Here is a 15,720-nt window from a genome sequence, read left to right as displayed (position 1 = left end):
CTGTCTCCAAGCCTTGGGCAGCCGGGCTGGTCCGGAGTGGTTTTGTGCCGTGGTCAACTTGCAGGGCCCGTTCACCAGCGGTCTGGGGAGCTCTCACAGGTGTCTCACCTGCCCGGCCCCGGTTGCTGAAGAGCCGCTTGCCAGAGGTTTTCCTCAGATTCGCGCTCGAGAGCTCCTCGCCTGGGGACGCCGCGCTCCAGGACATCCCGCTGCTGCCGAGGGGAGCTCCAGGCCCCTGTCAGGGGCTGAGAGCCGAGTAACTGTCAGAACTTACCTGCGCCGAGCTCCTGTAGCCTGCTATAATGAAAGGACTCTCTGTATTTAAAGAGAGCGCTTAGATCTCAGCTGAGAGATGTTAATGATCTTTGTGTAAATAGTAAACACTTATATTTCAAAACACTGAATTATTTGCATCTTCAATGCTGTCTCTGGAATGACTTGCAGAGTTGCTGGCCCTAAAGTTTAATGCACTCAGTTGTATCTTTCCTGTGTGAGCAGAAGGATCTGTTTATGAGATTGCCATTGCAGGATGAAGGTTGCCTAAATCTGGGGACAGACTGTCAAGTGACTAGTATTTCTGAGCTTCCTCAAAAAGTGTAAGGGGAAGGGAATTAGAACAAGTTGTGGTGGTGCATTCCACCATTCATTTACGGCACATACTTGACAGGATGCTCTGAAAAGAAACTTGATTTTATTTGCTAAAAGAAGTGATCAAAGTGTTGCAACAAAACATTTGTGCATTTATTAGAGAATTTATCAGAGAATTGAAGCTCTCTGTGATGGAGTGTTTAAAAGACTGATGAAACAAACCACTTTATTTAACTTGTATACAGCAACAATGCAGCTTTCCAGTTATTAGTTCTTAATTACCCTCAGTCATTATCACTACATTTCCCAAACAGTTCTTAGCAATCACATATGTAGTAGTAAATCTAGGAGTACACAATGCCCTGGAGCTGATGTCCTATATTTAGCAGTGATGACTACAGTTCTTGATGGTTTGTTTCAGTTGTCGGAGTCCAAGTAAAGCACTTGAGAGCTCCTTGGCAAGAGAAGCTGGAATCAAAGTAAGCATTTTGTGATTTTAATAAATTACCATCCTTCTTTCCTAGTTGTGAATGTGTTATGCACCTCTGCTACTGCCCTGGAAGAAAAGGGGGTGGTCTCATCAGCCTTTCACATAGATCATATTGTTTGAGGGAGTAAGCTTACCCTAGTGTTACTAGGCACCTTTCTTATTTGTTTTGCAGGGTTATTCTGGTTTTATCAGATGTATCTCTTCTTCATTCTGCAGTTTTATTTTAGTTTCATCTGAAACTTTCCTGCCCATTCTACATCCTTTGTTCTTATCTTGCAGATTGTACTATTTGCACATGCTTTACTGTGCACTATTTGGACAAGTATACTGCAAGTCTCTGTTAATTTGGTTGTGTGTTCTTTATATATTTTATGTATACTAAGTTATAAAATAGTGCTACTACTGTTGCAGTGTTAAAAATGCTTATACACTGTTACCAATTACCATATTTTAGTGTGCTTATGTGTAGGTGTAAGGCAAGGAAATAATAAGCATCTTGTTTACTTTGCTTCTAGCTTGTGTGTGCAGGTCTCTACTTTGGCTGTAAGATGTGTTCTTGAATTTCCTGAAGCTGTCATTGGACCTGTCTCTTGTTAAAGAAACTTTCCTCCAGCATCTCTTGCAGCCCAAAATAATGTATTATCAGTCTTACTGTCAGACTTTTAAAATTCAATGAAATAGGTCTTCATGTTCTTGTTTCCAATGCTTACAAAGGCCAACGTAAACAACACTCCCTTGTCCCCAAAAATGAATGACAGAAAAGTGAATTCATCTTTTCTGTAAAGTACTGGATAGAGACCATGGGCAGGTATTCTCTGGAGTGAACTCCTGTTGTTCTGCAGGAGGTACTGACCAGACTCCCAAGTGGAAATACCGCTCCAATTTAGTACTTGGAGAAAACCTTTGATGCTTGCACAGAAGGTGAGATTTTAAGTTGCATCTAGAAAGAAGGCTTAACCAGGAAAGCAGTAGGATGAAGTTAAAGAAACTACTTCTTTTCTACCCTGTATTGTTTCCTGTGCTCATGACAGAAAGGAATTTTTCAAACAAAAAATCTAATAAGAAAACATTATTTGCAAGGAGGCACAAAAACAATTCATAGTCTCTCTGTAGGGAAAAGAATGTTTAATTTTATTTTTCTTTAAAAATGATGGTTCTGTCCCATGGAAATCACTCTTCATTCAGTAGTGACTTGTTTTGAACCATAAGTGAAGACTTTTTTTTCTCTGCACAGAAAGTGCTTTTCACCCAGGATAGCTGACTAATGAATGACTACTGAAAACAGTAGGCAAACTTCTGGTGCTTGAAGTCAGTGCTTCTAGTGCTGTTGCATTTCAAGTCAGCTTATCTGGGTTGCTCATAAGTCAACTTAAGGAGGCTCCTTAGTTTGTTCTTCCAATGCCAAAACATGCTTTATGATTTGTTAAGCCAGTAATGTTGCAGTTGCTGTATTAGCATTCTCCAGTCCTTTGGCTTATTTGGGCATAAAGTAAGTGACAGCTGATTTCAGCAGACTTATTCATGCTTCATTCTTGTGGTAGGGAGTCTTTCCAATTCATCTGGGTACAGCAACTGGCTGTGCTAGATTCTTACTTCATGTTATAAGGTTTCCTTTCTGTGTGTAATTTGACTCTGCTTATTAAATTGAGAGCAGCAAAGGGAAGAGATATAACATATATGTGAGGAAGAGGAAAAGAATATTTCTTCCCTTTCTTTATTTTACAGTTCTTTATCTGGATGATATTGCCAAACTATTTTTGGTCTGAATCCCACTCAGTATCCTGTGCTATATGCAAAATTAATTATCAGTGTAGCAATTTGTTGCCCAGAGAGACTGTAGACTCCTCATCCCTGGAGGTGTTCTAGACCAGGCTGTATGTGGCTCTGAGTAACCTGGTCTGGTGGAACATGCCCCTGCCCATGGCAGGAGGGTTGTAAATAAATGATCTTTAAGGTCTCTTCCAACCCAAACATTTTTGTGATTCTATGATCCTAATTTTTTCCCCTCCATCTTGCTATGCTCTTTTTCTCTGTAGTATAAATCTTCTTCTAAAAGTAAATTTTTCTTTCTCACAGTCAAGGAAATTTTGTATTTCCTCTCTCTCTAAATATGTCTGAGTATAAATAAAAATAAAGGTACGAAGAAAGGAAATGCTTATTTGTGGAGTAACTATCAGAACAAAGTCCTTGATTCACTGCCAGGTGATTTTGTTCTACAAAAGTATCAAACAGTATTGGTAAAAATCTCTATGAAATTGCCTGCCCAGTGTCTGATTCTGGGCGACTGATAAACTGACAGAGGTTTACTTCTGTACAGGCTGGATGGACTACAGTTAGCCTGTGTAATCTCAGCCATGTAGCTAGTGGTCCAGTAGCAGGTCAACATAATCAAGAGCTCCTGGGTTAGAAATGGTTGTCCGCCATCTGCTTGTGGTTAAAATCTACCACCAATCTCTTCCTCTCTAATGAATTTAAATGGCTTGTGTGATTAAGAAATAACATTAAAAATAGAACAAGGGTGAGGCCCAAAAACTCCGTGTAATTGCACTTAAGGCACTGTAAGCAAAAGGTATGTGTCTAAGTCCTAGGCAGAAATCTATCAAACAGCCAGAAGCAGTGAGCCCTTGACCTTCTATTCTGGCCCGACCACACAAAACATTTTTTTAGTCCTGGGATAACTTATGTTAGTGGAAATGTCATTGATTTTACCTTGCTTCATAGCGATTACATTACTTCTCTGGAGGTTAAGAGATTTGGATTAAAAATTAATACCCTCACATTACTCTCCTGTTCCCTCTGCTCTACTAGAACTGGACTGCAACGTAGTCAGGAATACAGGTCTGTCTGGATGAGGAGGGAAGTCAGAAAAGAGCCTGATTTTAGTTGTACTGGCCTGAGAGAGAGCATACCTGGCTTCCTATTTCTGCTTGCAAGGTTGTGACATCACTTTAATAGTCATTCTGTGAGGTCTAATCCTTCGTAGTTCAGCCTTAGGAAGTGTCAAGAGATAACCCAAGAGAATTCAAGTGCACATCCCTTTGTTCACCAAAACATATGACAGTCTCTGAAGGGTTTGCTTGGTTCAGTGGTCTTGGGGGCTCTGGATTTGGCTGCTTCCTGGGTATGTGCTGTAGCTATTGGGCAAGCGAGCTAACACCTTGCATAGCTATGCTCCTAAAGAATGAGCCACTCCTGCAAAACTAAATACCTGTTCAGGGACAGGCCTTATACTCCAAGCCCCAACCTCATACAGACCCTGAACTCCTGATTTTGCTTCCTGTGCATGAGAAACAATTTCAGACACAACCTTTTGCTCCCTCTCTCCTATTCCTGTGCTATTCAGCAGCATTCATAAAGCAAATCCCATTCACGCAGCGCGATTTGTCACCACGCCTCATTCAGTGCAACTGAAGGCTGCTGCAGAAAGTGTTCCCTGCTTTAGACTTCTCATGAGTAGAAACTTGGTTTAACTCTTGCCATGCCCTTTTAGGCTTTTCGCATCACAGTGCACCTTGCTTTTCAGTTCCAAAGTGCTCTGTTCATATCTGGCCATAAGTATTCAGTGAAACTGGTACCAGTCAGAGAAAAGAGAGTTTTGCACGATACAGCCCAGCCCAGCAGTGCAAACAATCTTGTGAGTGAAGTTTTCATGCTGATAGACTTCCTGTTTTTCTTGCAATTTAATATTGGTACTAAGGAGGACTAACATTGCTGCTGGCTGGTTTCAACTTAGCCAGAATGATCCTGATAGCAGATGGAATTTTCTTATTACAGGGCTATCAGTTAAAATGTCATTATTCATGGGAAGATGAGTGATTTTTTTTCTCAATAGGGAGCTATAGTGAGCTTTTTTAACATATCTATTAAAAAAACCCAACAAACAACACACCAAAACAAACCAACCAACCAAACTTGAAATAAAAACTTTATTGCAAAGGTTAAGTTAATTTTGGACTGAGATGAGATCTGATTCTGACAAGCCTATGTGGAGGCTACAGGCTAACTTTTTAACCATTTTAATTTTTAACTTATCTGGAAACTTTGCCATAGTGCTTTTCCCCCCACCTCACTCTTTGGCTTACTTATTGTTTCTATGACTTCAGGACTCCTGAAGAATATTCTCTTTCCTCTAGCAACTGATTTCTGCCGGTAATTGGATTCTGTGTAAGGCCCCGTTTTCAGGTGGGTTTATGCTTCAGTTACTCTGACAAGGACCGGATTAATTGATGCAAGCTTTCTTAGTAGCTTCCGGATTATATAATTTATTAGGTGGGTAATTTTAGCCTTCAAAACTTGCATGAGTGTCTAAGGTGAGTGGTTAGTCATTTTGTGAGAAAGGACAGCCAAAGGGCTTGTTTTGTTCGCTGGCTCTTTGTGCGCATTAGTAATCAGTTAAACAGAGCTGTAGTTACAATAACAAGGCTGGCAGCTGAAAAGTAGGGGGGCTGCAGTGACAAATTAGAGTGATTTAGGTAAGGGATTATTTTGTTTCCCACAGCTACTTATTTATGCAGTTAATTGTGTCTGAGACTGATGGAGTGCCTTTTGCAATGTTCTGTGTGATCCCAGATTCATGTTAGGCTACAAGCAAAGGTGCTCTGGTGAAGCTGAGATCAGTAGCCTCTGCCAGGGGAGTCAAAGGTGACATGAAATGTTGCCCTCTTGATTTGGCTGTTCTATGCTTAGCCTGTACCACAAAGCTGTATCTTGCACCCTCCTGCAGAGGAAATGTGCTACCAGCAGTGACCTGAGCAGATGGCTGTGACAGTGCTTTAGAGCAGATCAGAGAGATGCATAGAAGGGGCAACTTGTTAACCCACGAGTTCCTAGTTTTACAAACATAGTGGAGGAAAATCAGTCTGTCAGTGATGGTGGCTGTCCTTGCTCAACTAACTCATCACCTTGACTTCAAGGAGTGAGAGTGGGACTCACAGGGCTGCAACAGATGCTGACTAACAGAATCGCATAATAGTAAGATAGAAGGCATCAGAGAAGTCATGTGCACAGGCTTTGAAATAAATATCTTTCAAAGTTTCATCAGAAATTGTAAACTTCAGTCTTCCAATTGGTGTTCAAGGCTGAAACTGCTCTACTAACTATCTTACTGTCAGCTCAACTTAACATTAGTCTAAGTAAGTATCTGCCTGAAAATCCACGTCTGCTATTTGTAACATGAATTTCATCAGTGCTGCTAACCTCTTTTGTTGGACAGCCTGCATTAGCAAAGAATCAGAGCTACCCAGTGACTTTAAACTGCAGTTTGGTTCTTCATCTTCAGATAGAAAAGATTATCTAACCAAGATGCAGGAAGTGTGTCACTTCCCAGTAGCCACTTACAGGAAATACTTGTTAATTAGTCACAGTTTTGTACACTTCCATTCTCCAATAGTACAATTTCTGGAAGAGAATACTAGCTAAAAAGTACCCAATGCTTGCTGGAGAGCAAGGAAGAAAGGTAAAGGTAGGATAGCTCTCCTAAGTCTCCAATATCTAAACTCATCAACATTTGTTCTTTAGCTTTTTTTATAATTTTTTGTTTTGTTTCCCCCCTCGCTTTTTTTTTTTTTAAAGACTTCCTAGTATATAGCAGATGTTTGTATTTGACTTGCATTAGTGTAGTGCTCATTAGCCTTTTTGAAGAATGGGGCAATGGAATAAAAGGAAAGGGATTTGGCAGCTCCTGGTTCTATGTAAAAGTTCTCTATGGAATGCTGCAGCTGAGAGAAATAGCAGGTGCATTTTGCATCCTGCAATAAAAGTTTGTGAGAAGGGAATGGAAGTGCTGTTGTCCCATTCTCACTGTTATCTTTCATGCTGAATCCATATGTTTAAGATGGCGAGTGTCCAGAAGAGTGTGAGCACTTCTTTTCTGTAGAAAAACAAGAAAGGCCTTGGCATCTTAACAAACCTTTGGAATCTCAAGGTTGGCTGTTTTTTTTTTCAGTGAAGGAGGAGAGGGTGGGCAATCTTTTGGCTGTTTCTTATGGAACTTCCTTGCCAGAATTGGAATCTGTCTTGTAATTATGTTGGGAATACATTCAGAAAGAGCTAGCCTTTAAAAGCAGAAGTATGTCAGATAATCATATGTATGGAGAGGAAACACTTCCCAAAGTAATTGGTTTGCATCTGATCTCTCAAAGGTTTTAGTGTTTTACTTAAATCTGTATTCAAACAAGACATAGAACCATGCTCTTAAGCTGGACCTTGTCTGCATCTAAAGCCAATGTTGACATGAAGAATGAGAAAGTGACAATGGGAACTTGAGTCTTGTGAGCCCCTCAGGCTTCTGCTTTTGGAAGGAGACTAGTCCCTCTGTAAAGGGAGATGAGAATATTTGTTACCCAAATGGCAGTGCTCTGCCTTCAGAGATCTAGAGGATTGAGTCAGCTTCATTTCTATATTTCAAGTCCCTTATCCTGAGAAGATATTCTTTGTTTTTTAAGTCTTGATGAAAAGCATTAGCAACTAGAAGAATTAAGTTCTTTTAAATGAACTGTTACTAATTCAATCAATGGACCTACCGGAACTAAACCGGAACAAAGTCCTAATGATATGATGTGCAAGGAAATATAACTTGATTTGATGATATGCTGATGTTATTGATATTAACGTGGTGGAATTTGTAATTTTGAAGATTCTCGAAGTTTGGTTTTTTTAGTAGTTTTATACTTGTGTCAATGTGAAATAAATGGCATGACATCTACAGTTTGTCTGGCAGTGGTCACAGGGAAAAGAAATATTTAAGTGCGTTTCTCTGTGGCTTCTCTTTAACTTATGAGCCTCTTACTCCAGAGACCACATCCTCTTAATACCGCTGGCCTAATGATTGTATATCATAATAGGTATAGAGATTGACATTCTTAGGCAGCACTGCCAGTATCCAAGACCTATGAAAGAAATGGCAAGCTGCCATATATGATTAGAGGGATTAGGCCACAACCAAAGCAAATTATTCTATTCTCTTCCAATATCCAGTTGTTAACTTTTATCCTCTTTCTGTTATTAACTCTTCTTCAGAATAAATTGTCCTTATAGTCTTCAAAGTGATGAAGGTCTTAACGTCTTACCAAACAAGAATAAAATGAAATCACAGGGAGACTCACGTGGACCAGCAAATCAGACGTTACTGGAGAAAAGGAGAACTTTTCTCAAGTGTTTGTATTACTCCAGCTGAATTTCTTCCTCTTTCAGCTGGTTGAACATCATTACGTAAGTCCGTCAGTGAAAGTATCTTAAGTCTGCAACTATCTTACAGGTTAAAAGCAACAAGGATCATTTTGATACTGTTGAGCAAGGGTAAGGTGTAAGCAAAGCTTGTGCATAATTTTTAAATTTTTCCCTGCTGTGGTTGCTTTGAGTGTTTATCTGGCCCTAGAATTGCAGATAAGTAGATTCTTTTCCTTAACAGGAGAACAGATATGCTTATTACTGGAATAAAATGAAGCACTGCTGTGTTAATAAGGCAACATTGGAGTTGGTCTCACCATAGATATCCCCCACTTCTGCAGAGTTCCCTGTTCCACCAACACTCCCTACTATACGAGCTAGATAAGAACTTCTCTACCTCCCACTAACTAAACATACATATAGGCAAATACTGTTCCCTAAATTAATGTCTGAGACTGTTGGAAATGTGATATGCTGTGTACGCTGTAGTGCTATAATTTTGGAAATGCTCTGATAACGCCTCTTGTAAGAGCAGCTGGATTGGCTACAGACATGCATATCTTACTGGATGATCTTTTCCTTTCTGCATCTTCAAGACTTAAAATGACAACAGGCCTTCTTGTACTTGTTTTAATTCCACGTCCTTACCACTGTGGGCAACTGTGTTTAAAACTCCCTTGAATGATGACTTAAGTCCATCTTCAAAGTTAATAGCTTTTCTTTCTCCACTGCATGAACTGAAATCCATAATCCTCTGATCTTCTGCACAAATATGTTCATGACCATTTGTGCTTGTGCCAATACTCGCATTTAGCCAAATTAGCTGTTCTCCCTTAATGGGATTTACAGAAAAATTATATTCTTTAAACCTGGGATGGTGCTGAGTTACCTATGAATGTAGTGCACTGCTTAAATATCACTGGAGAATGACATTTTTTCAGGAGACTGTGATGACTTCTGTTGCAAAGCTGTATCTTGTAGGGCTCATAGTCAGAGGTACTGTTACTGCCTAGTGTGACCTCCTAGGTTTGCAGGGGCCAATTCTGCAAAGTTCTGATTGCTCTTAGTGTTCCTCTCTGCTTCCTTGCTTCAAAATAAAGGTTTATTATTTCCTGAGCATGGGTGTAGACCAAACTTCTTTACTTCTGAGAATGAGTCTCTCTGCAGATGCAAATTGTTATATTGCACAATTCCATTTATCTGTCTTCCTCAGCTTCCTCTTGCTTTATGTGTGGACTTCCAACTCATCTTCCTTGCTAGTGCTGATATGTTGTAGCAGTGGAGAAAAGTTAGGAAAATGTGTAGCTTTCCAGTGCATAAACCCAAACACTCTTATTTTTAAGAGCCAGTAGGTTACTTGTAGCTGAATGTTTTACTGGGTGAAGATGCGTACAGTGGAGAGTTGCTGATCAGCCAGGCCTGAAAGGTAGTTGTGCAACCAAAGGAATTGGCACAAATAGGTGTGTGAAGCAGTGAGAAGTGTAGGATTGGCTGTCACCTTCTTCCTCTTGTTAGAAGGCATTGGTTGCAAGACAGATTGTCTGAGCAAAGCTCTAGCACTCAGGTCTACTGTACAAGGACCACTTGGAAAAGTAGGTTTGCGATGTAAATTTAGGATATTATGCTAAATATATCTGCATGTGAAAGGAAATCTTGCTGGTTTAAATGGAACAGCTCATTCTGGGATTTTCCTGTTTGTTTTCTGATCCTACTGGTGAACTCAATGTCAGCCATGGCAAACTACTCCAACCTTTTCCTTGCCTCTTTCATTACATCCCATAGTATACACTGAGTAAAAGCTTTAAAATATAAACTATATTTTAGTACCTCTTACTGTAACATCCATTACTGTCCAGAATACAGTATTCAAATTAACCTTTCCCTTTTGTATTTGGGACAGAGGGGCTGGGGGGAGAGGGGGACAAACAGAGCTCTCTGTAGGATGAACGAGTTCGTAGATAAAGTTGTCTTTCTGTTATGATTTCTGTTCTAGAAAATGTGAAGCCTTACTTCAAAAAATTGAAAACTGCCTGAGAGGTTTTGAGAAATTTTGCAAGATAAAATTTTTGGATGAGTGACTGGCCTAAACCACTTGGAAGCTGTGAGCAGCTTAACAGTGTGTGTAGGGAAAACTACATTTTGAGTCTTCTTTCTGTTTCTTTTATTGACAAAATACAGAAGCTTTCATGCATGAGTAACATAAAACATAATTTTAGATTCCTGTTTATTACAGGGATTAGAAGTCTTTCATAAAAGGGAACATTTTTGTGTGGTTTCACTTGAATTTAAGGCTTAAGAAAAAAATCATGCCAAATATGCCATGTCTCACAAATGTTAGTCTATAGCACGAGAGCCTTTCTTCAGAAATCAGTCAATGTGGTATTTCTATTGATTTCTGTGATTTAATCAGTTTGACACAGATCTTTCAGTCTTATTTGAAACTTGTGTCTGAAGACTTTCCTGTCAAAGAAGAGCTTCTCACTGAACTTGCAGTGGTACCAAGCAAACTGTTGAGAACTATCAGTTCTTCCTGGCTTGTATAGAAGCTTTTAAGAGAAAAGATTTTTAAAAGAAATAAAATAATTGAGGTTGGATTGATGGTAATGGGTGACTTAAGTGGACGAAGGCATTGACTTTTATTTTATTTTTAAATTAGCCTTAGATTTTATGACAGGTGCTACACTTTAAGCCAGCAATTTTTACCGTCTGTGTTTAGAATCAGTGCTAATAATCTTTTGCAGAAAGCCAGCCTTGCAGTAACTTGTATCAGCCAGTCTCATGAAACTGGCTAAGTACATCACAAACAGAAAGAGGTTTTCTTCTTGTTCATGAAGACACTAAAAATCACTCTAGTTTCAGTTTGTGACTGGTATAGTTCCAGTGACTAAAGCGTTTATCATAGTAAATTGTGATACAATTTGCACTATGTGGATGGTACACATTAAAGGGGGTGAAAATACTCTAACTGATTGTTACTAGTTTTTTCAGCTGCTTAATAAGTGAGATCAGGGGCCAGTTTTTCAGGTACTTGAACATGGCTTAATGAAGCATTATGTTCTTAGCTTTGCAAAGGAATCTAAAGGGTCTCAGCTGCACTACTCAGGACCGGGGAAGCTTTTTATCGTAATCTGAGGTGGAAGCAAAACCAGCTTCTGTGGTGCTATGTAAATCTGAATACAGGATGAGTGCAAGCAGACCAGGAAATCAGAGTTCATGTAGGATTCTCCTCTGAAGAGCTGTGAGGAGAATGTGCTTCAGTTAAGACAGACATAATCACTATGTTAAACTTGGTTCCACAGTTCACAGAGCTGTGTTTTGCTCTGTTGTATGATATCTACGTGGAAAAAATGGTGAAGAGGAGCCTGCCAGGGTAGGAGGTATCTCGGTATCTTGCCTCTCATTGAAAACAAAGTGGGAGTGCAACCTTAGCTGAAGAAACTGCTCTACAGAGTGATGGTATCTGAGAAGTTTAGTAGTAGTGCAGCTTGCTGTGACCTCTCACAGCTTCTGTGGATGTGCCCTTGCAAACTGTTGTTCATTTGGGGAGAAATGAAGTTTTGTTTCCACTAGTTTAATTGATTTGTGTGCTGAGAGGCATCAGTGAAGTCTGCAGCCTAATCAACTCTTTCTTTTAGATTTTTAAATTAATATAATTGGACAGTGCAACACTTCTTCCAGCCTTCTTTAAGTTAAAGACATGATGTTTTTCCCTACAACAGCTTTCTTGCAGAATGATTGATCTCGGGTAAGAATCTTGCCCAATTTACAAATAAAATCTTTGGTAATTCTAGTTCATAGCTGTCCATGATTTGCAGCTGCAACATAAACTTAATGTGACTGTTGTTGGCTGTGCCCTTGCCATTCAGTCAGCATCCAGGGCTTTGGATTAACACTGCAGATGCTGCTTGGTGTGGAAAGTTTCCACATAATAGTTGAAACAGATATCCATACTTGTTCATAAGATGGAGTTCATGCTGTTGTGGATACTCAACAAATTTAGGATTGTTATGTTTGTCCGTAGCCCTACAGTAAGCACTTTTCACTTTTGTCTAATTATAAAACTGTCATTTTCTAAATGTAAATGAAGTTACAGAAGGCAGGTTCTTAGAGATACTGTTACATCAACCTCATGGAACAAAATCACAATGACAATCATGGAGAAAAATATGGCAGCCGAATGTGACCACATGCACAAGGTGGTTTGGTGTTGGAATTGTCGGGGGGATAATAATAAACATGGCTGCAGCTGCCTTTCAGATATGCAAGAAATGCCATTATTTTTAGAAATTAAGTTTCCCTTTGAGTGCTGCCAGTGCCAATATCTTGTTTTAATCACCTGGTTGACACCTGTAGCCCAGGGGAGCAAGTGTAAGGACTTGTGCCTGATTTTAGTGCTTGATATGATGTCAGCATCCCGTCTGCCAGATGACAGTGTCAGTCCACAAGGGCCCAAGGAATACACCCACAACCCTGAAGGGCTGTGATTGAGCTGTCTAATGCAGAGACCTGTCCAGTAAAAACATCTCTTCTCTTCTGTCTCTCACCAGGTTTGGCACTAGGGATGCTTCTGAGACTTACATTAAATTAAAGCTATTTATTTTTTCTCTGGCTTTATTACACCCATGGTTCTGTAATCTTGAGGCATTAAGACAACCTACCCCAGACACAACTGACTCCCCTCCCCCACCCCACGTCCTTAATTTCTCTGAGATTTTTTTGAGGAAGACATTTTTGTCTTTGACAGTTGGAATTGCCTTGTAAGTGAATAGTCCTCTGGAACCATGGCCTATAAAACAGAGGCAGAACAGTATTTCAAATTACTGCTTGCAAATGCAGTTTGGTTCATACAAAGCAATGAGGTTCATGTGACTACATGACTTGTAATTCCACATATTCATGATGGTTATACAGAAATTATTTCGCATTTATTTTGTATGTTCTGTAGGACAGTAATTGGGCTTTCTTTTTTATTTTTGTTACTTTAAATGAATGTGCTCTTGACTTGTTTTGTTTTGTTTTTCCCCCTTCCCTCACCTCCAAATTGTTCTGCTAACTTAAAGGACAGCCTAAAATGCAGTGATTTTAAAATGTACCATTTGAAGGACACTTGATTTTGTGTTTTAGGGTGTGAGTTGCCATACTGGGAAGGAATATATTTTCACGGCCACCTTGTTCAAGAGGCCTGTAAAACAGGTTTGACTTGAAGTGACCATTTGAACTTCATAAAGTAGTTTAATCACACTGAAAAACTTGTTTCTTTTAATTAAAAATGCATACATAATCTACTTCCCTGATCCCTGATATTATAACTTGTTCTTCCTTGTCTCTTTTTTAGGGGATGTGTTTTGTTTGTTCTCAAACACTGGATATGCTGGGTCAATGAACTGTTACTTCAGGAAGCAGAGCTGAGAGGACCAGCTGAGAAGACATCATTATTATGGCAAGCAGGAATGCAACACTTTCCCAAAAGTCTCTCTTCTAGGGAAGCACACATATACTGTACTACAAGAAAGCAACGTTTGGGACTTTCTAAAACACTGACTGTAACCCAGTCCAGCTTTCTCAGTGCCTGCTGAAAAAGACTTTTCTTCTCTAACTTTAAAGCAGGCTGCAAGACTATCCGCAGCAGGATTTACCAGCCCCTACACGCACAACAAGATGATTGACCTAAGCTTTCTAACAGAGGAGGAACAAGAGGCGATAATGAAGGTGCTGCAACGGGATGCAGAACTTAAAAGAGCTGAAGAAGAGAGAGTCAGGTAAGGGATCCAGCACCCTGGGTTGTCCTGGGAAGACCTACATAGTTCATACACTGAGTTACTCAGGAGCAGATTAGAACAATTTTTGCTAAGGGTCCCGTATTCCACAGTATATGTGATTTGGAGATTTTTTCTCTGGACTAGATTTAGCGTAATCTCTGGATTAAATGCCTCTACCACACAAATGATTGACTATTGACCAAAATTGTTTCAGACCCTTGCAATTCCCTAAGGAGCCAAGAACACCTGGTATACATCTGCCTGGATACGCATGTGCCTTGGTTTCCTCAGAAGACAATTCAATTTGCAAGTGTCAAAACCACTGCAAAATGAACTAATGCATGATAAGTAGAGGGACTTGATTCAAAAAGAGCTCTAGCACCCCAAATAAACAAAAAGTATGGTTGCAGTCAGCAATATGTCTGAATGCTAAAGTTATACCTCAAATACATGAGGTGCAATATATTGGAGCTGCAGTCCAGAAGAAGTATCAACACTATGCCCCACTGCCAAGAGAAGTCTTTGCATAAAAATTCTCCTAATTTTCTCTGTAGTGTCACAGATGGAGTAATATGTTGTTATTCTGGGGTGTTTTATGTGCTAGGAGGTTTTCCTGGAGCTACTACTGGTAACTGCTATGACTAGAAGTGCATACAAGAAAAGCAGCGTTGCCCATATGACTTTGAAAAAGTTATCTACACAGGCATAAATATCAGTCAAATAGTTGCTTCAGCTGATAGCTGCCTCCTAAAGAGTGAGGATTTTAGTAGTCAGCTCTCTTTTTTTTTTTCAGTGTGAAGGAAATTATCTATTACAAGGTACATCAAATAATAAGTGAACATATAATGAAAAAGGGAGCCTGAGGTGCAGAAAACTCAAAGTGCTATAACACAAATAAATGTTTACAGGTCTCAGTGAAGGTAGGGTTTTCTCTCACTGATTTGGTAGTCTTGTCTAAGATTCCTTCTCATTGTGATGTTCTTCATTAAGTCCTCTATTTCCAATTTAAATGTTTTGAAATTATTCCAACCATGATGCATCTCTGATGCTTTTCTTCTGGTGAGAAAGGTTATTTTGACAAATGGCCTCTGTGTAGGCATACCCTATACCCTGCAAAGGAAACAGCAGTCTGCCAGTTGCCCTAAGAGCATTATTCATTTTGCTGTATATGTTTGTGCAGCCTTGAAGTTGTTTTATCAGCATGTGGTCGTCATTTCGTAGAGTTATTCTTCTTGCTTCTTTTAGTGTAAGAGCAATAAAGGGTAAATAGCTTCTACTGGTTAAAAAAGCTTCTCCTCTCAAGGCATTTGTTTTACTGAAGACTGAGGGGAAAAATCATTACAGGCAATGTTCACCCCTGCCCTCCCCCCCCATCTTAATGCAACCTGAGGCGATGTTTTTACCACAGAGTTTTGTCTTCTGCTTTAAAAAACAGTAAACTGACTTTCTTGTAACAGAACTGGCATTTTATTTACTTTACGTAGAAAAACACTGGGTTTAGTCTTGGAATGTTACATCAGTGCCAGATCTGAAAGTGTTCAGGCAAAGTAATTGTAGATGTGAGTTTGAAAACAGCATTTGGGGAAAGGAACCCATCTTGGAACAGAAATTCAAAAAAGCCACTCTCAGTAGTGGCCTGAAAGGACTGTCAACAAGTATTTTTGTCCATGCAACTTCACTTTTGCCCTTTGTAGTTCTAGTTCAAGAGGGCGTGGT

At 39.7% G+C, this 15,720-nt stretch overlaps 1 protein-coding gene across 1 annotated transcript in view; it reads left to right on the top strand.

Moving 5' to 3' along the window:
* Positions 1–15,720, top strand: part of SYTL2 (synaptotagmin like 2) — a 53,006-nt gene that overhangs the window by 300 nt on the left and 36,986 nt on the right. Inside the window, exons 2-3 of the mRNA XM_027719828.2 lie at positions 1,010–1,067; positions 13,581–14,004. Of these exons, the coding sequence (XP_027575629.1) occupies positions 13,904–14,004 (101 nt within the window). The 5' untranslated portion in view covers positions 1,010–1,067; positions 13,581–13,903. The remainder of the gene's footprint in view (positions 1–1,009; positions 1,068–13,580; positions 14,005–15,720) is intronic.

The sequence above is a fragment of the Pipra filicauda genome, unplaced genomic scaffold (assembly GCF_003945595.2).
Source record: "Pipra filicauda isolate LSUMZ 115617 unplaced genomic scaffold, ASM394559v2 scaffold141_size4267151_pilon, whole genome shotgun sequence".
NCBI lineage: Eukaryota > Metazoa > Chordata > Aves > Passeriformes > Pipridae > Pipra > Pipra filicauda.
This window is presented reverse-complemented; position numbering and strand designations above follow the sequence as displayed.